The following is a 21,246-nucleotide window of genomic DNA, read 5'->3' on the forward strand; positions in this document are numbered from 1 at the left end:
CCACCAGTGATCTCACGTCAGCTCTGCAGTCGTAGTGACGTCATCGGTGGCCCACCCGTCATGACCCTCGGGGGCCCAAGACCTTGGCAAGGCACGAGTCGCAGTCAACAGACACCGTCCGGGCACTTCGCTATTGGTGCCTCCCCCCTTTCAAGAATCAAGGGGGCCCGGTGGCCCCCACGTTTCACCGCCTATGGCGAGGTGACGCTTCTAGATCTCGAGAAAGGCTGCGTCGATTAAGCACATAACTAGTTGGTATTGACATCGTTAGGAACCAGTGAGTATGGTGGTGTGCAGAGGTCAGAAGCAGATTACCCTTTCACACTTCTTTAAGAATTACCCTCGTACTTGCTAGTTGCTCGTTTGTCGCCCCAAAAAGGTGTCTTACTGGTTACTTATACACAGCCCATGAAAATATTGTTAACTCGCGCCGTGCTGGGGGTGCATTTGCACGCCCCCCTTCCTCGTTTTTTTTTTTCGCGAATATCTCAAAAACGGCATTTTTGGCACACCTGTTCGTATTTTTTTTCACACATGTGAAAATTTCAGACCCTGGTCGTTCAAGGTCAGGTCTCCAGGTCACGAGTGATCTTACCTCAGAAAAGGTTCCGAGAAAGTTGGCATTTGTGCTGCAAGGGATTACACATGTAATGAAAAATGCTGGAAAATATTGCAAAATTTATTTGCCATTCAACACCAACAAATAGGTTTAGAATATTGGCGCAAGAAATCGTAGCAAGATAACTGACGGATGTGGTGTTGAGCAACGGAATGCCCGACACCGTGCAGGAGGAATGCACAAACAAATATCTGCCAATGGTTTAAATCTTTATAATATAGCCCCTAAATTTTGAAACATATTCTAATAACAGTATAACTTGAATAACATATTTTTGATGTGATATATGCACCTAGGCCCATTAAGGTAATTAAAATGAAAATAAGAAAAATAAAAAGTCAAACATTAATCCCTATCGTAACGGCTCAGCTTCTTTCGAAGCTGGATTAGAACCCGGATCAGCGGTAAGGGATTACGGGTGTTTCCATGGGCAGTCTAAGCCCTTACGAAGCACTGATCCGGATCAGTGATGCCCATGGAAACGGGGTCGAGACATTTGTTTCTCTCGTCAAAACGCGTCGAATAAAGTTTGAATGGTTTGAAACGTTTTTAGCATGATTATAATCACAGTTCTAAATAAGAAAGAATGATAATTGATAACCTCTTGCTCATAAATAAAGGAAGCCAAAAACAAATCTAAATGTATTTTTGGTGCTGGACCTTCTTCAGTGGAAATACATTCTTCCACTGAATAAGGTCCAGCAACGAAAATATGTGTTGGATTTGTTTTTGGCTTCCTTTAGTTATGAACGTCGAATAAACTTTAACTTGACTTGAAGAAGTTCGTTTGAAAATTTGACCGAAAAAGCATGCTACATCTATATTATAAATCCTAAAAAGTACCCCGCCGTGTGCGACGTACGCACTTTGCAGCGCTTATTGCGGCGGCGTCCGTTGACCTAGGGCCGTGAAATCTTACAGAGATGTGGGCCACCTTTACACGTAGGTCGTATTAAATTTTGGACATGATGCGGCCGGGGGTGCGCCCGCGGCGCGTGCTCGCGTGCCCATAGGGTTAACATTAGAAATGGCAAAAAAGCACTATTGCTCGGGAACGGTGAGGACTACGGGGGTGAAATTTTCGCTGTAAGTCGAACGCGTGCACTCATTTGACGTATTAAATTTTCGAGGGGGTGGGTTCAGCGGTGTGCACGTGGTGGGGCCGCGACCAGCGCCGAGCAGAGTGCACGTGCTTTGGGCTCAGTTGTTCGCTTAAAAAACTGAGTGGGCCGGCAGGTCATTGACCTTTGACAACGAAGGCCGACACAAGGCACCGCTCGCCAAGAGGATTCGCCAGTAAATACAATTAATTTGTTTTTGCAATATCTCAGCCGTTTCTGGGCCGATTTAGCTGAAACTTGGACTGTCGGTGGTAGTGTAGGGTAGGGTAGGGTAGGGTAGGGTAGGGTAGGGTTGGGTAGGGGATTGTAGGGTAGGGTAGGGAAGGGTAGGGTAGGGAATTGTAGGGTAGGGGTAGGGTAGGGTAGGGTAGGGTAGGGTAGGGTAGGGTAGGGTAGGGTAGGGTAGGGTAGTGTAGAGGTAGGGTGGGGTAGGGTAGGGTAGGGTAGGTTAGGGTAGTGTAGGGTAGGGGTAGGGTAGGGTAGGGTAGGGTAAGGGTAGGGTAGGGTAGTGTAAGGGTAGGGTAGGGTATGGTAGGGTAGGTTAGGGTAGGGTAGGGTAGGGTAAGGTAGGGTATGGTAGGGTAGGGTAGGGTAGGTTAGGGGTAGGGTAGGGTAGGGTAGGGTAGGGTAAGTTAGGAGTAGGGTAGGGTAGGGTAGGAGTAGGGGTAGGGGTAGGTAGGGTAGGGTAAGGTAGGGTAGTGTAAGGGGAAAGGGTAGGGTAGTGTAACGGTAGGGTAGGGTAGGGTAGGGTAGGGTATGGTAGGGTAGGGTAGGGTAGGGTAGTGTAGGGGTAGGGTAGGGTAGGGTAGGGTACAGTAGGGTAGGGGTAGGGGTAGGGTAGGGTAGGGTAGGGTAGGGTAGGGTAGTGTAAGGGTAGGGTAGGGTAGGGTAGGGTAGGGTATGGTAAGGTAGGGTAGTGTAGGGGTAGAGCTAGGGGCAGGGTATATAGGGTAGGGGTAGGGTAGGGTAGGTTAGGGGTAGGGGTAGGGTAGGGTAGGGTAGGGTAGGGTAGGGTAGGGTTGAATTGAGTAACATCCTAACTTATTAAGGGCTCGCATGCATCACCATCATACTTTATAGTTCAATTAAAAGCAGTTACCCAGTTCTACACAAATAATACCAATAAAAATGCAAGTTTCTACACCCAAACTAATGCATCCGTTTATCATACATATCAAAACATACAGTTATCGCGTAAACCTGTACCTCTAGTATCAATAAATCTGCATTGCTGAGCTGACCACAGTCCGTGCTTTCATCGCTCTAACACGTCACCGTCAAAAGTTATTGAGAACATAAATGGTTGATGGCTGTGATGAGCATTGTTAGTATTATAGTTTTAGTGATGATGAAATAGCCTTTGCTCATACTTAATCGAAAAATGACGAAAAAAAACAAAATATATATAAAGACACTGATATTTCGCCCTTGTGGCTTCTTCAGAGTGAACATTTAAAACATTCATATTTGAAGCAGAGATGGCGAACGTGCAGATAACATTCTTTGCACCACCGATCACAAGTTGTTGCTACCATAAATAACAATAATCCAATTTTAACACTTTACCCTAAGCACTAATCCTAAATACATCTAAGTCAATGATACCTAAAATAAAAAGGCATGATTTACGATCACGATCTTCTCCCCAGACTGGCAGCATAGGTATACAGAAATTTTGCTAGTTTCAATCATACTTATCCTTGAATCATATTCGCGATTCATTATTTTATTAAAAATAAAACTTACAATTCCTGTTCAGCCGAATGTCGTTACCAGAACAGTCGAAGATAAACATAAGCCGTTTTCACGACGGCCATCTGGTACACATTTGGTGCACATCTGGTACAGATTAAGTGCAGATTTGGTCAAATCAGGTTCAGTGTGTCTCTTAGCAGCATCAGCTAGGGTTGCACTAATTGCTTATATGCCTGCTTTGCCATGTTATCAGAGAGTATCATCGATTAAAACACTGAAATAAATTCATAAAATGAAGATATTTGCTGTAAAAGAAATTAGGTGCAGATTTGGTCAAATCAGGTGCATTCGGCGGATAGCCCGTCGTGAAAACGGCTATAGTCACGTGGTGTTGCTAGGATGTTCAATGGTTATCGTAACTGGGTAGGTCTAGGTATGTCATGCGGATATCCTCCCCGAAGGCCGAAACTCAAGTGTCCAAATATTTATGCTACGGGCAGTGGTCGCCATGGTCGCTGACGTTTGACGTACGCGCTGACGCCTGCCGGCTAGTTTTTCTGTCCTTGGTCCACGCGCTGGTGTCGAGCGCTGTCCACGCTGATCGCATAGTTACCCACCTACATAGGAACTGCCAACAATGGGAAGATTCCCGGAAGGCGCACGTCAATTGGATGCCCTGGTAGTCCCAAGTGATGCACAGTTAAGAGTTAGTAACATTCCAGTTTGGCTGTCGTTGTAGTGTTTTCCAAACGAAGCTAGTTATCAAACAAAGATGGGGAGTCAGAAATGCAATGTTTACCTGTCCATCTATACCCCTAAGCGGCGTGCTACATGCCACACCGTCACGGAACGCCGGCCGGTCCAGCGATGCGTCACGGTCTTCCCAAATACGGAGCCGAGGTGGTTTGGTATACACCATACACGTCTTGAATTATATAACAGTCATGCTCGGTGTTATTTGATCCTGTGTTTCCCAATGACAGGATAAGTTGTCATGAAACTGTATTTTTCAATCGGGATAGTAACTGCGTTTCAGTACTATTTAAGCGGTCAGTTACTGAATGGGATTCACAGTTGTGCCTTGGCTTGCATCGGACAAGGACGGGTCAGCGCTCTTTGCCGATCAGCCCCAACATGGCTGCAGCTCTTTCCGTCGTCTTGCTGGTGTTGCTGCGGTCGTCATGGAGCAGCGGTTGTGAGCCGGTGGGGCCCGAGGGCCATGGCTGGAGCTACCACGACCTGCACGCCTGGAACAGCGTCGAGGGCTCGCAGTGCGGTCAAATCAGCAAGCAGCAGTCGCCCATTGATCTGACCCGCGGTCGGTGCGGGGCCTCGGACGCTCAGCCACCGCACGTGGCGCTCAACAGGAACTGGTGGCCGGTGGTCGTCTCCAACGACGGCAGGACACTCAAGATCGACTTCGACTGCTTCGGCGCCGTGGACGGCCTGGCCAGCCCCATGATGCTGTTCTTCCCCGGGGCACAGAGTGACCTGCAGGTGTCGAAGGAGGACCTGCGATACGAGCTGGCAGAGGTGCACTTCCACTGGGGTGGGAAGGGCAGGAAGGGCTCCGAACACGCCATCGAGGGTCAGCGATTCGACGCCGAGGCGCACTTCAAGTTCAAGCACGTGACCTACTCGCTGACGTCCTACTACCAGGTGCGTCTGACGGAGGGTGCGCTGTACGCTGTCGGGGTGCCGCTGATCGCCGGCGCCGGCGAGCGCTTCAACCTGGTCTCCGACACCGGCTTCCCAACGTTCGGCCTCGAGGACACCATGAGTCAGGTGCGCAGGTACAACACCGGTTTCAACATGACCATCAACGTCGCCGAGCTGAAGACGCTCTTCGACCGGGTGCTGCAGAACGTGTACAAGTACACGGGAAGTCTGACCACACCGCCGTGCACGCTTAAGCTTCCCTGGCTGGTGTCGGCTGAACCCACTTACATCAAACCAGAGTTCCTCGCCGAACTCAGGAAGCTGCGAGATGAAAAGGGCAGCGTCATCAAGCATAACGTTCGTCCACTTCAGAAGAAGACTCTTGGAGGCCAGTCATGTCTTAATGAAGGGTTCTTCTCTCTGGGTAACTTCGGGACTCCTGGTGACTTCGGGGCTGCTAGTAACTTGAGAGCTGCTCGTAACTTCGGAGCTGCTGGTAACTTCGGGGCTGCTCGTAACTTCGGAGCTGCTGGTAACTTCGGGGCTGCTGATAACTCCGGAGCTGCTAGTAGCTTCGGGGCTGCTGATAACTTCAGGACTGCTCGTAACTTCGGAGCTACTGGTAACTTCCGGGCTGCTGGTAACTCCGGAGCTGCTGGTAACTTCGGGGCTGCTGGTAACTCAGGAGCTGCTAATAACTTCGGGGCTGCTGGTAACCTCGGGGCTGCTGGTAAGTTCCGGGCTGCTGGTAACCCCGGAGCTACTGGTAACTTCGGGGCTGCTGGTAACTTAGGAGCTGCTAGTAATTTCGGGGCTGCTGTTAACTCCGGAGCTGCTGGTAACTTTGGGGCTGCTGGTAACTTCGGTGCTAATGGTTTTTATTGATCGTGCGCTCTCTGTAGCTATTCATGTAGTGTATATTTATGATTTATTGAATGTGTTGTGTGGGTACCGATTGTAAACGTGCCTGCTGTTACCTCCTTCGAAATATTTTGTTTGAATGTGTGCGTTTTGCAATACATGTAGCTCAGGAAACGTATGTATTTTTCAACATTCCGTGGATAAATAAATAGTGTGTCCTTTCCAATTTCTAGTTTCTTCTCGAAGACAAATCAAAGGTCATAAACAATCATTAAAGTCAGTATTTTTTTTTCTAAAGTTCTACCCTCATGGTAAACCTAGTTTCGACGATATTGTTCACCCCCGCAACAGAAGGTGCGATATCAGTGTTTTCAGTCATTCTTTCAGCAAATCTGTGAGGTGTGTCAAAGCTGCGTTCAAAAACATAATTATACAATGATTGCCAAACTAAAGAAACCCTCCAGTGTTCCGGAGTTGCAACTAGCGTCGATCCTGCTATCCGGGCCATTTTTCGTTGCCAGAAGCCTGCTGGTGTCATGGTCTGGGCTGCCGTCGCATCTGACGGCTCAAAAGGGCCCTTGGTCTTCATCAAGGAGGGTGTGAAAGTCAATTCAAAGGTTTAACCCTCGCCGGACCTATTGGTTTTCTACATACGCGCCGGCCGAGGGGGGGGGGGGGCGGGTACGACCCCCCTCGCCGTTTCGTCCCTGGTGGAGCTAGCGCGTCGCGGAAAAAACGAGCGTGTGCGCCGTTACGAGACGCAGAGATTGGTACCCGATTTTAAGGTCCTAGGTCAACCGGTGACCTCTGAGGTCAGGTCAAGTGCCCCAAGGTACGGTTCAGTTTTTGGTGAATAACTTCGCAAAAACGGCCGCAGAGCCGCGATTTTGGCAGCATCGTGTGTGCCTCGCTCAGGCGCTTCGAATGATATACTTTTTGTCCGGGTCAGGTCAACTTGGGGTGTTGACCTCAGGTCAAGGTCAGGTCAGCACGCCCAGGTCACGAAGTTGGTCGAAAGAGGTCATGTCGCATATCATTCGATTCGGCAGGTCTTCCTGAGTCCATTGGTGGCTTTCCCAACTCGCTAGCTCAATTTGATCAAGAGTTATTGACGAAAAACTAATATGACCTTGATGACGTCATAAATGACGTCACGCAAGGTCAACATTGCAAAAGTGAGGCATCTAACCTTGCAAGGAGTGCATCAAAACACGATTCTGTGTGCTTGAGATAGTTGGAGATCGTTCCCGGCGCCAGAATAGCAGTTTTCATTTTTCCCCATTGACTTATAATGGTGAGGTCACGAAAATGACCTTACCTCATATGACCTTTAGGAAAAATCCGAGATATACAAGTTGTGAGACTCATAATGGATACTAGATCCTGCAAGTTTCATTTTCCTGTGACATCTCCTCTGGCAGTGAGGGCGTTGCGAAGTTGCGACATCTGAAGACCGTGCAGAGGTTCACTTATGACGTCATAGGTCAGTGACCTGACCCAAAAATGCGGTTGGTGTCAAAAGATCCGGCTTGAATCAAAAATCAGGTATGCCAAGTTTCAGCTCTCTATCGCCAGCGTGTTCGGAGCTATCGCGAAAAAAAACCCTATGGGGGGGGCGGCACCCGCCCCCCCCTCGGCCGGCGAGGGTTAAGTCCATCTGCTGGAGGAACATGTTTTGCCTTGGGCCACACAGTCTTCCAAGACGGAAACGTCTTGGTCCAGGACAGTGCGCCGTCCCAAACGGCCAATATCACTCAGCAGTGATGCAAGACCCACATGTCTGGGTTGTGGGACAAAGACATTTGGCCACCATCAAGTCCAGACTTAAACCCGATGGACATCGCCATCTGAACCATCTTAGAGAGGAAGGTGTGTGCAACGCCACACAGCAAAATCATCGCCCTGACGTTGTCCCTCGAGACGGCATGGTCGAATCTTGGCGAGGACACCGTGCGGCGCCCCTGCCCTCCGCAGAGGGACGTTTCGAAACAGTGGTGAAGGCCAATTGTGGCCATATTGAGTCGTAGTGCTGTCGCTGAGATGTGTACATGCTGCTGAATATATGTACCAAAAATCAATTCGACCAAAATCACTTGATATTCAATATGCTCCTCTATCCTTTCTACATGTCCACTGAAAATTTCAAGTTCTTGTGGTTTGTGGTTTCGGGGATATGACCTTGTTTTTCAGGTCATGTCATGACCCAAATGACAAATATCCAATATCTTGCGTTGGCTATGGGTTTTGTGAGCTTTTGACACCTTGACTTCGGCCTTTTTTGCCAGTCTTACCTCCCCCTATCATAGAACATGTTGTTCGGCGATGTACAGATGTCAAGGTCAGGGTCAAGGTCAACCTAGGTCATCTAAAACATTGCGTTATAGGCAAGCTGAATTTACTTTTGTGAAGTTTCTTTTATTGTATTTTTGATAAAAGCTTCTCATTTCATGATCTCATCTAATATGGACACATAAACAATCGGTGCACACATCATTACCTATGCATACAGACACACACAGACATACAAACACATATCATTGCCCTTGACCTAACTTGACCTGAAATGACCTCAGCAGCAAAAACCTGGTCGGATAGTGTGATAAAGAGGTTCTAGCTGCCTTGGTACCACAATTCGTCATCGTCATCGGTGTATGATGAGCAGCGCACTTGATATCCAACGGTGACCCAAAACAGCAACATTTCTTAGTTTGACCTGACCTGGAAGGTCGTCTCTTCCCAAAGAATCTTTTTGGTTTACTGCGAAGCTCTATCTCCAACAGGAACGAAATGGCGCCGGGGGGGGGGGGGGGGTGGCAGCCCCCCATGTGCGTTCTAGGATGGGAAAATGGCATGTGCGGGCGAGGGTTAATGTAACTGTATTTCATTTCTGGAAATTTCGGCCTTTTAAAGCAGATAAGGAACGATATCAAGAAACATACAGAAACTACATAATATCTAGGACTCTACCGCGACGAAATATTTCTATCTCGAGTTTTCAAAGAATTTCATGCACTCGGCCAAGACCTCGTGCATGAAATGATTTGAAAACTCTCGAAAGAAACATTTCGTTTTCGCGGTATCGTCCAAGAATTTATATTCTTCGACCAGGGGCTAATGACATGGGGGCACCATGTTTTCCTACTTACAGGAGCGCCAAAATGCACGATTAGTGAAATTTGAAGTGAAAGCCTTTAGCGAAAATCGGAGACAACTTCCTCTGTCTCTCTCCCTTTTTCTGATCTTTATAGATATGATATCTATATCGTTGCGGCGCCCTGATTCGTCACTCCGCAGGGCGGTGTATTTTTTTTTTCGGCTAGAGGCTTTAGCTCCCAAGCCTCTCCCCCGGATCGTCCCCTGGCCTATGTAAAGACACTCATGCCGCTGTGAAATTTGATTCACCAGTGGACGATTAGGCGTTCCTCGCTGTTTCAGCTAGTACTGGTATGTTTCGAGCAAACCAAACAGCACAACTCTCAACTTGACAGTCAATAGTCATACATCTGGTAAAGTCTCAATTAACCGGCACTGAGCATAACCCGCAAATACACCCCTCCTGCACTTTACATGCCACTTCGTATGTACGACAGATGGATACGAAGTAGCATTCAGGACATTCGTAGTCACGACAAAAGTCAACTGGCATGTTCTGTATAAAAAGCATCACCGTCACGCTTGCGTCATCGACACTATCGCATACATACTTATGGATCTGAGCTTCGCATACACGGATCAAAGCCTTGAATCGAGAAAATTAGCCACAGTCTCCTAAATCTAGCCCGAAATAGCACCTCAGTGGCGTTCACTACATGCATAAAAAGGAATGTGACAGCTGACAACCAACAGGGAAGGAGCTTGGTGCATGTCACCCATTTGACGGTCGCGCTGATCCATTTCCATAGGCATCGTTGACGGAGGCGTGTCGCACGCGACCCATCCGGTGGCACCGCGCCCGTCAGTACTTAAGCGGCAGTATCGCACTGGCGGCGGTTCAGAAGTGCTGTGCACCTGCGGGCACCGGCCAGGCGCCGTGTCCATGGACTGTCGGCTGTGCTGGCGATGGCCACAGTTCGAGGTGCGGCTCTGCTGGTGCTGCTCATAGCCCGGTGCCAGGGCTGTGGTCTGGCCCCGCCCGAGGGCCTGCCCTGGAACTATCGGGACTTCCAGCACTGGGAGAGTCTGGACGGATCATTCTGCGGCGAGCAAGAGGAGCAGCAGTCGCCCATCGATCTCTATGGCGAAGAGTGTGACGAGGACGAATCCTATCAGCCACGCGTAAAGCAAAACAGCAAGACATGGGACGTCACGGTGACGAACAACGGCAGAACGCTCAAACTGATGTTCGACTGTGATAACCAGGTGGCCAGCAATGAGGCCCACGGCCCACTGACTCTCTACTCCGATGTCGGAATGGAACACGAAGGTCTGGATTATGACCTGGCGGAGCTGCACTTCCACTGGGGCGAGGACGACCAACACGGCTCCGAGCACGCGCTGAAAGGTAACAAGTTTCCCGCTGAGGCCCATCTGAAGTTCAAGCACCGGTCTCACGCGGGCGTCGCGTTCCACGTGGCTAAGCTGACGGAGGGTGCGGTGCACGCGCTGGGGATTCCACTCATCAGTGACGACCGGGGCGGCAGTGATATCAAATTTCCCACACTCCGCCTGGAAAAGAAGATGAAAAAGGTACGAAAGTTTAGATCCAGTTTCCGCATGAAAGTGAAGGTCAAGGAGCTGAAAAGGCTACTAGACAAGGTCTTAGATAAAGTGTACAAATATATCGGGAGCCTGACCACACCTCCGTGCACGCTGGGCCTTCCCTGGTTGGTTTCAGCCAAGCCGGCAAAGGTGAAGTCTTCGCTTCTGGACGAACTAAGAAAGCTTAAGGACGAGACAGGCCAACAGATTAAACGTAACTACCGAGATTTGCAGCAGCACACCGACGAGCTGGAACTGTGTCGGCACGACGATTAGGAGAATCCGTCACTAATCATCTCTTATGATGACGAGAACACATCGCTGCACGACTGCGTCCACCGACTTCAGTGCTGTGTGTTAACGACGCCAAGTAGTCGGCAGTCGAGCGATCCGCCCGCACATCTCAGACCAAACGAGCGACCACGCTGAAGAAGCAGCAAAACATGCGCCCGTTTGAGGGGTGTCATCGAGAGGACTCGGCGCGGCGCAGCACTACACGAACAGCACAGGGGTCATGTCTAACAGCATCTGTATTCCGCATGGGCAGCGTAACAGGTGGACGACAGCCTCTGCTGACTGACTTAGCATCACTTTCGTCAGCGGACAGCGTCACCTGCAAGGAACAGCTGACAACTAACACAGAAATTCCAAGAGAATTGTAATTGTTAGTTAACTAGCCTTCAGATTCAGTATCAGTAGTTTCACATATGCGAGTGCATGTGTTCAAGAACGCCAGTTCGTGGGCTCGTGTATGTTCGCCGCCCGCGCTACTACACATTTTCGATGCATTTTAAGACAAATGAAGTCCAATTTAAAACAGTTTATTTCTGAATTAAAACAATTGACAGGCGGGTTAAAACACGTGACATTCAGCTTAAAACAACTGACACGCGATTTAAAATAAATGAAAAGCAAATTAACATAAATGACATGCAATTCAATCATACAAATATAGGTACGTAAAGCTATGCTGAATAATTATGTTTTACTGCAAATGAACACAAATATTGTGTTCGGCTACATGATTATTTGTAGGGAGAAAATTGAAAGACGCCTCTTTTGGACGAAAGTCATTTTAAACACTTTCAAACACCGAATTACAATTTACAAGTAACGTTGACAGTTGACCCAATGAACATAAAAATACATAGCACCCGTGACCCCTGTTTATGTCCATGAGGTCATGTCAGGTCACGAAGGGTATCTAGCAGGTTTTAGCAAATGGATAGAGGCATGTTAGATTGTTAGAGTCATGAAAACGCCTTAGATTTGTAAGCTCCACCATACGAATCGGCTGATACGCAACATGACCCTTTCCGGTCAGGTCAAGACCTTGGCCTGAGGTCATTTTTTCAATTTGACCTTTCAAGGTCAACTTAAAGTTCATTCGATGCGTCTTGACGAGAGGAACGCGATGCAGGTAAAGTTTAGCTTGTGCAAAGCTTGAGTCATAAGTAAGTGCAAAAAAATCCGCCAAAATCGTCCATTTTGGCAGTTTTTGCCACCTGCAGGCTAGAACGTTGACGTTAGATCAAATATGGGAAAAAATATTCAGAGAGAGCGTTAAGTGGGCTATCAAATGCGCCTTTCCTCGGTGCTGTAGCTCTCTTGGTTCCCGAGTTATGTGTCGGCTTCTAAAAATTGTTGACATTTGACCTGAAAATCTGCAACATTTGGCCTTCAATGACCTCTGGTGACCTGACTGACCTTTGAGCAAAAAGTGACTGAAGTAGTTCCGTCATTTTGTTTTGTCGCTCTCTCGCACACTGCCTTCCGCGTATCGCTACGTGGCCCAGGAGCCGAGTTAGAAGGGGAAGGGTGTTCAAACACCCCCCCCCCCCCCAGCAGGGCGTGGAAATCCAGGCCCCCCAGCGGGATGCGGGTTAAGAAGGAGAAGGACAGTGTTGAGTGTATGTAGTGTAGGATTCAATGTCTTCGTATGGAAGCTCTAACGCCAGTCATTTTGAATTTTTAATCCAATGAAGCAAAGCTATGTTAAAGTTCTACGAACTGTCACAATTGCAAATATGAAGTCGAACACATTGTTAATTTTATTTGCACTAAAACGTAATTATTCAGCATAGTTTGAAGTAACTATAATTTCATGATTAAATTGCATGTCATTTATATTAATTTGCTTGTCATTTATTTTAAATAGCATGTCAGTTGTTTTAAGCTGAATGTCACGTGTTTTAACCCGCCTGTCAATTGTTCTAATTCAGAAATCAACTGTTTTAAATTGGACTTCATTTGTCTTAAAATGCATCGAAAATGGTGTATATGTTACAGGGAGTTTGAGAAATCCGTGAGTTTGCAAACTCCCTAGTGAGTTTGCAAACTCCCTGACCCATCAGTGACTTTGCAAACTCACTAGGGAGTTTGCAAATTCACTAGGGAGTTTGCAAACTCACTGACCGGTCAGGGAGTTTGAGAAATTCCAGAGCGATGGGGTCAAATAAAATCAAATGTGTAAGATGAGGGTGGCATACGTGCCGTCCGTGATGTTAAAACAAAAGCGACTAGTGGTACGGCCTATATAACCGTCGCACGCTGACATAAAGCTTACAGATCCTTCATTGTTTTACCAAAAAAAAAGCTTCTCGCGGCTATGTAAAGGGGAAGTTCGGAGCAACGTGCTCCTCCGTTCCGTCGTTTCCATCCTCAGGAATCAGGATACTGAAATCCTTCTCGTCCACGCCGAAACCCCCACTCCCGGGCTGGACAGGCACCTTTATCTCATGCGGGCTGCTCCCTTGGAGCGGCACCGCTGCTCCCGAGGGAGCGCACCCCGTAGCCGGGTGCAAAGAGTGCTTGGTCGGTCTGTCAATTCGGACGGGCTCAGCCCCGGCGACTCTGCATATAGGGTGTCTGCCCAGACCAATGTCTCCCCCTATAATTCCTATCATTCGTCCGACTCTGAAATGGTCTTGTCAGACCGAAAGGGCCTAACCCAACAAAACAAAAACAAACAAGCAGCGTGCGCCATTCGCAGCTGGGCTGGCTGCCAGTAGCGCCGGCTCTCGATGACACGTCTATGGCGGAGTGGGAATGGGCGTGAATTGATGCGTGTGCCTATACTTTAGCATAAGTGACCAAACAGTCAGCTGTTTCTACTTTGATATATTTAGCCTGGCTCTGGAATAGCCACACTTGAGTGGAACGGGTCTAATTGGGACGTGAACTAAATAAATGTATAACTAAATAAAGCGGCGGTACATGCATGGGTAAATCACTGAACAGTTTCAAATAAAAAAGGTATTTATGGTGTGCATATGATCTTTAAGCTTTTTGTCAGCGTGCGAGGCCTTAGAGCTAGCCTCCTTTGTTTTAACATCACGGACGGCACGTATGCCACCCACATGCTGCACACTTGTTTTTATTTGGCCCAATCGCTCTGAAATTTCTCAAACTCCCTGACCGGTCAGTGAGTTTGCAAACTCCCTAGTGAATTTGTAAACTCCCTAGTGAGTTTGCAAACTCACTGATGGGTCAGGGAGTTTGCAAACTCACTAGGGAGTTTGCAAACTCACGGATTTCTCAAACTCCCTGTAACATATATAAGCCAACGACTCATTGCCGCAGAATTGAAATGTGATCGATGAGTTTCTCTTTCTCACCTTATTTACATCACAAGATCATCATTGATCGCTCTCGATAGGACCACCAATGTTGATTGCAATAAAAACGAACATTTCGTGCATCACTGTTGACATTTCTTTGAGTCCATTTATTCATTTCGCCTGTGAACAGACATTAGGCATTCTTCAAGGTATTGTTGTGAATTAAATGAAATGTTGATTTAGGGACGAAAAAAGAAAAAGAAACTACTCAAACCAACAAGCGCATTAGTTTGATTTGACTACAGGGTGTCCAAGAATTACCCGATCATTGCTTTCTTTTTATCGTCCGAAATAGTAAACCAGAGTAGTCATGAAATGGCACATGCAATGGACACGATAGTTACAATATTAGCCGACAATGGTAGGAAAATGCCAGCCGATGTTAGTTTCAGTGTTTTACGGGTCCCCTAAACTGGTTGTGGGCCGGTTTTCATTGACCTCTTCCCGGATGATAATACAATCATTTTGAATGAAATTTACATCCAGCGTCCCAAGGCCATAATGTAATAAGGCACCCCCCCCCCCCCCCTCCACAAATAATTATGCCTACTCATACACCACTGTGACGTTGTTTTTGACATCTATCTTAAATGGAGAACCTCCATGCCTGAACATGGCGCGAACTTTGGCTTCCAAATCCAACCGACTTGGTTTTCCAAACAACCCCGTTCGTTCATGGCCATTTGGTTCACGGCATCCAGTTATGTAAGTTGTTACGGAGCGAGCGAAGCGAGCGTAGTCTTTCCTTGATTACCGGAAACTTCTGAGTAACTATGAGCGGCCGGCCGTGCGGACGCGCGAGGCTTCTTTTATCTCAGCAACCACTTGACAGATGTACACGCGGTAATTTTTGAAGGGTAGCTTCATTCCTTCTACCAAGTATTGGACTATTCCCAATGCATGTGGGTGACCCCTTATGCACGTGCCACGTGCAAAACGAAGAGGTGTCAGTTTTGTAATATGTAGTTGCAATATCTCGGTACTTGCCGATTGTGCTGAAAGTTGGCATGTAGGTAGGCACCCACTAGGCAATGCACAGGCATCCATGTGCCAGAGTTCAGGTGCTGCTGCACGTGCGCACGTGCAGGGGTCGTTTCCAGATCTCGAGCACGGCTGGACCGATGGCGCTCAAATTTTATACATTTAGGGACCAGTTAGTAGGGTGCCGTGCACAAGTCAGATGGGACCCATTTTGCAAGTGCGCACGTGCAGAGTGCCGCTTCCAGATCTCGAGAGCGGCTGGGCCTATTGTGCTCAAATTTGGTACATCGCTAGAGACCGCTTAGTAGGGTGCCGTGAACAAGTCAGTTGGAGGTACACTTCGAAATTTCGCACGTGCAAGGCTCACCCTCTCGCTCGTTCCATGAGTCGCCCCAAACGGCGTTTATACTGGTAACGCTATAATATTACCAAAGTAGTACCTACTATGTGTCAACGGTCGTCTTTGGGGCATCATATGACGATGATTGCTGAATGAGTGCACCGTGGCTCAAAATGTCTCGCACTTTGATTTTCGACGGGCGCCTGGCCGTCTCCGCTGTTGGGGCGTTGTCGCAACCTGACGTCCACACGCGCCTTTTTCGGACGGTTTAAAAGTCAGAATATTTTCGTTAGATCACAGTTTGTTTCAGCTTGCTTCGGTGTTGTATATGTTAAAGGATGCCTTATAAAAGTATGATGCTTGTATGCCATTAGAATCGAGCACATACGTACTTTTAGCAACATATAAATGTTTGTGTAATTCTAAGACACTCTATTTCTAATTTCATTTCAACGCAGCCCGCACGAATGACTGAATGAGAACGATTGACAGTGACAGCCCGCTAGATTTTTTTATTTAATTGCTTGACACTACATACATTAAATAATCTGTGCAATTTGTTTCAATGTGATGAAATTATGATATTGAAGCGCTGCAGTGTTACAACGAACTGTGCACTGTACAGTGTGTACCATCACGCAATATGCCTGTTATCAAGCACGAAAAAGAAGCGGCTTGACAAAGCCCGAGATGCAGTATGCTATTGCTGAATGTTCCTTAACATGATGGCGCAAAATATCTAATAACAGTTGGTTTCGAATGGCCGTGTTCAATACTTCACAGATAACACCGATCATGAAACGGGTAAGTATGTAGGCATTATAATTTGGAAAAACGAGTCCTTGCTGGTGATGTAAAAGACCTCTGTGAGTGTGACATTTTCCGTCAGCCGCACCACCCCAACATGGTTTTATTCCTTTGGTTTGGTTTTCATTTCCGAAAGCGCCGAAGACATGCCAATGTGTACCATCGTACGCCATAGAATAATTTTCAGGAACCAGTACAATCAATAAACATGTAGATATGGTCGAGCTAAGAGCGAACTATCCATCGTTGCTATCCATCGCCATCATTCAGGGAAAAGGGTGTACGTATGTGAAAGCGTGAAGGCGACGCTGTCACAGCCTTCACGTCTGTGCCAATCTAAGCGGTGTCGTAGAGGGTTGGTGGACATTACTTCCAGCGGCCAGACAGTTCTATAGCCTTGGGCCAGACATTAACATTTGGAAGCGAGATACACCACTTATAGACTTGGCTAGTTGGTCATATTGTTGCCAAAATAGCCAATGTCGCCAGCTACGCGGTCGTTGACGATACAGTGAGACTACGTTGGTAAACATTAATAATGCTGCATCTTGGACGTTGAAAAATAGGCGAGTCTATTTATTTATAAAGAGAGGCATTCTTTCTCAAAACACACGGAACTTATATAATTCTGGAATAGCGCATGTTAAGTCACAGTTTCGCGTTTATGTAAGCATCCTCGGCCAGCTTCATTATTCTTGAGACACTGTCCAGTGTCGCGAGTCCTTATTGTGTCCCGGTTCTTAAAAAAGGTTGCAAGGAAACGGTGCTCTATATAAAAAAGTTCAAAACAATAATAGCTTTGAGCTCAAAATAAAAGGCTACAGTTGTTCACTAACGGCGACCAGGGATTGTCGATATATCTCGGTTTTCAGAGGCCTGTCCTATTGCAAAACTCCATTTTCCCCGGCTGTTTCCGCGAGCCGCCTGCACGCCAGGCAATGGACGGGTCTGCAGGCTGCAGTTATTTAAGAGGGGCACCGGCTGAGTGTGGCCCGAGTCCGGTCCTCCACTCGGCATCGGGTGGTGTTGGTGTGTTCAGTCTACCAGCCAGGATGCCAGCCGCCCGCGCCGTGCTTCTCCTGTCGCTGGCCGTGGCCTGGTGTGACGCCAGCTCGTGTCCTCTCGTGCCTCCACATGGACTTCCATGGAACTACCACGACTTTGACTCGTGGAAGGACGTCCCCAACTCGCGCTGTGCAGAGGAGAGCAGGCAGCAGTCTCCCATCGACGTGTATGGTGAACACTGTGAAGATGACTTCTTTAAGCCGTGGGTGAGGAAGAACAGCGACAAATGGGATGTTATCGTTACCAACGATGGCAGAACGCTCAAGATGATGTTCGACTGTTTCGGACAAGTTGCTGACAACGGCGCTCATGGTCCGCTGACTCTGATCTCCAATGTTGTGGAGGAGGAAGGCTACGACTATGACCTGGCAGAAATTCACTTCCACTGGGATAAGCACGGTGAAGAAGGCTCCGAACATGCCGTCGAGGGAGAGAGGCGTGCCGCCGAAGTGCACTTGAAGTTCAAGCACATTGCCCTGGCTGGCGTTCCATTCCATGTGGCGAGAGAACAAGAAGGAGCGCTGCATGCGTTGGGCATTCTCCTCACTGACGACAGGCACTTCCACGGCGACATGCATTTTCCAACGTTCCACCTCGAGAAAGACATGCATCATGTACGCAAATATTCATCAAGCTACAGCAAGGAGATCCACATCGATGAGCTGAAGGACGTTCTGGACACGGCTCTGGAGAACGTGTACAGGTACATCGGCAGTCTGACCACGCCGCCTTGCACCCTGGGCCTTCCCTGGCTGGTTGCCACCAAGCCAGCAAAGGTCTCGTCATCATTCCTGCACCAACTGAGGAAGCTGCGGGACGAGCATGGCCACCACATGCACCGTAACCACCGGCCTGTTCAGGAGCGCAGAGATGAGCTCCTGATATGCCGACACGAAGGATAGACCATGAGCATGGCCAATGCATATTCGGCACCCGTAAACCGTCGCAGATACTTTGAATGGAACGCGTTACACATTAACCAGAAACGTCGAGCCTTGACGCAGAAAGGCCTGCACAACAAATCTACCTAAACGCACCAATCTGACCGCTGAAAAAAATTACCATACGGACGTAACTTTGCATATGGTTGATGTGGAACGCTTCCAACTATCAAGTAAGCGTGGACTTCCAAACTAGCTTAAACGACACGTTTTATTTTTACTCTTGCCATGCAATAAATTCTACAATTTGAGAAATTGTACATGAAACAAGTGTTTCCCATAAACCTACAGGGATGACATTGTCGTGAAATAATTGCAACGACACCATTAGCATATTAGGTACACTGTAGATATTTGTTGAGACGGATGGCATATTACCCGATTTCACACAACTCTTGAGCGCGTTTGTACACCCATGTGCCTACAAAACAAAATCCTAGCGTGTCATTCAAAACGATAATCTGGAATGAGCAATCTTTGTTACTCGGCACAAAAGACTTTACAAGCTGCAGTTCAGTTACCGTGCATTGCGTATGTTTGTAAAACAATAGCGTCTGCTGCTTGGATATAATCGGTTATAACCAATATTTCGATTTTATTATTAATGGGTAATTGGTGGTGGTGGACGGCAGTGGTGGTGATGGTGGTGAAGGTACTGACTGATGACATCTATATCTGTGTTCTGTATAGTCTGCTTTATTTCATCGGTAAAAATAAGATTTCCGCATTCTCCCATTTCCCCGTTGGAGACGATAAAGAGGAAAGTCATATTTTCAATGGAGGCCTATGCACAGAATGCGTTGATTTTTTCGATTGGTATTCAACGTGTCTCAAAATTTCTGACCCAGAAACACAAGAAGCAAAACTTACACTGAAGTGCGGTGTTGGGGAAATCTCTGGAGTTGGTCATGTTAACCGTCTAGTTACAATACCTCAACTTTTAAGAAGCGCTTTGAAAACAAATACCAATTATGTCTTTCCGGTGCTCAGATGCACTTATAGAAAGCGTATGGAAAAAGGCTAGCAACAGTTTTTGCTTCAGACGTAATGATCATGCCAATAAGAAATAAATATACAGACACATAACTGTATTTGCATCATGAGGCGAACACGACCAACAGAAGTAAAAAACAGACAATTGTAGAAGGGCTTGCATTCTAGCAAGCCACATTCGGCGATCACGCTCACGCAGTGGTAGCTTCACAGTCTCCAAGAGACACCGGGCTGGTGGATCGCCACGTTCGCGCACACTACCACCTCGCCGCTGTTGAGCAGCTCAAATCTTCAGCACCTGGGCAGAGAACACCTCCGGGGCCAGGTCGCGCTCCGAGGGCGGCATCCGGAGACGGGCGTAGGAGCCGCCCACTTGGCCCCGCGACAGCCGGGAGGGGTTCACCACCAGGCACCCAGACACCTCCTGAAATACGCATAAAAAATAAGGAGTCATGCACTCGAACATGCCTTATGATGTTATAAATGAGGATGACATACCATATAATTTAATATGAGGATGCAAACGGAGCGTGATAACAAGAAGACCCGACATTGGATTAAATGCTCAAGAGAAAGGTAGCACTAGGGAAAATACTGGTGCCGGCAAAAAAAAAATACTGGCAATGTTTCAACACAGGGTATGCCAAAATGTGGAAAATCGTGCATAAGCCTAAGACTGACTCATTTGTTTATTTGTTTATTTCTCCAAAAACAACCACAGGGCAATGCCCAGTTACGGCTGCAGTCAAAGTTCAGCACAAAGGATTGTGTTAAGGAGTGTGTTTTCATCGCTCCTTAATGCCCACCTTTCAAATTAAGAAGAGAGAAAATATAAATTCAGCATAGCTGGCACCAAAGTTGCTTATAAGTGAGCAATGAAACATTGGCCTCAATCCATAATTTTCGAGGCGGCATTTCACCAGTGCCCTGTTCAAGTGTCTGCGGCCGCCACGGCTACCGCGTTCAAAAAGGCGCATAGCCTTCAGGCTTATCAGGCGACACACAGACGGCAGTTACCGCCGTCCTGATTGGCCCGTTAGCTAAGCCCCGCCTTTTCGACCGCGGGAGCCGCGGTGGTCGCAAACACTTGAACAGGGCCCTGGTTACTAAAAGGTTAAACATTGGCAATTACTGGGCGTCGACGCCAAATGACAATGGGAAGGCCAGTTTGTCGGAATTCCTCGGTAAGAGGCCCTACTAGTTATAACGGATGTGATCATCAAGAGACACACGAAGTGGCGATCATTTCTAGCCCACAGTACTCGTACTAACACGACTATCAAATAGGTCCGTTTGCGGTTCTGTTCACTCACGGTTTCAAAAGGTGCTCCAAGCTGAGTACTGTGTAGCCTTGCACAGTTACAGTGTCGCTCACATAGCAGGAAAAGGAGAACCTGAGACACTTTTGGTGGATTAGCCGGATATTATGGGCTCAAAAAGTGCCACAGTCAATATCACAAAGCGAGGCCCTCGTAGAGGGGCAAGACGATACCGTTGCATTCAACAGCCACATGTTTTCCCTCAGTATTTTACTCCAGGACCAGCTACAGACGAGCGCCTTAAAAACAACAGCCAGTGTACCGAGAAGTTGATTTTGGAAAGGAGAGAGTGTAAGACAGCACGCCAGGAGCTCACGGACATGATGCCCCAGCACGGCCATCTTTGTCGCTAAGGAGATATGACTGCACAATATACAGCTGTGCTGAGTGATATGTGCTATGAACTTTCGTCCTGACAACTAGCCCCCACCCCCTCCCCCCACTTTACCCAGTGTTTTTTTCCTCGACATCAGTATTTCAAAAACAAATGAAATAGCTAGCCTATTACAGCTACCTAAGGCCTACTT

At 47.6% G+C, this 21,246-nt stretch overlaps 3 protein-coding genes across 4 annotated transcripts in view; 2 read left to right on the forward strand and 1 right to left on the reverse strand.

Annotated features, from left to right (window-relative positions):
* Window positions 1-4,569: 4,569 nt before the first annotated feature.
* Window positions 4,570-10,929, forward strand: LOC122365675 (carbonic anhydrase 12-like). The gene is made up of 3 exons (XM_043337100.1): window positions 4,570-5,482; window positions 10,025-10,543; window positions 10,790-10,929. The coding sequence occupies exons 1-3, from the start codon at window positions 4,570-4,572 to the stop codon at window positions 10,927-10,929; spliced, it is 1,572 nt and encodes a 523-aa protein (XP_043193035.1).
* A 6,524-nt stretch (window positions 10,930-17,453) lies between these two features.
* On the forward strand, window positions 17,454-18,368 carry LOC122365677 (putative carbonic anhydrase 5). Its single transcript, XM_043337101.1, has one exon. It carries the CDS (start codon window positions 17,454-17,456, stop codon window positions 18,366-18,368), a length of 915 nt encoding a protein of 304 aa, XP_043193036.1.
* A 1,112-nt stretch (window positions 18,369-19,480) lies between these two features.
* Window positions 19,481-21,246, reverse strand: part of LOC122365685 (DNA polymerase alpha subunit B-like) — a 43,307-nt gene continuing 41,541 nt past the window's right edge. The window contains exon 12 of one of the 2 annotated variants that reach the window (XM_043337111.1): window positions 19,481-19,824. In XM_043337111.1, the coding sequence (XP_043193046.1) occupies window positions 19,684-19,824 (141 nt within the window). In that variant the 3' untranslated portion in view covers window positions 19,481-19,683. Of the gene's footprint in view, window positions 19,825-20,698; window positions 20,803-21,246 lie in introns of those variants that run through there. The other variant, XM_043337112.1, reaches the window with a different exon arrangement.

This window comes from Amphibalanus amphitrite, unplaced genomic scaffold (assembly GCF_019059575.1).
Source record: "Amphibalanus amphitrite isolate SeventyFive unplaced genomic scaffold, NRLGWU_Aamphi_draft 000757F_arrow, whole genome shotgun sequence".
Taxonomy (NCBI): Eukaryota; Metazoa; Arthropoda; class Thecostraca; order Balanomorpha; family Balanidae; genus Amphibalanus; species Amphibalanus amphitrite.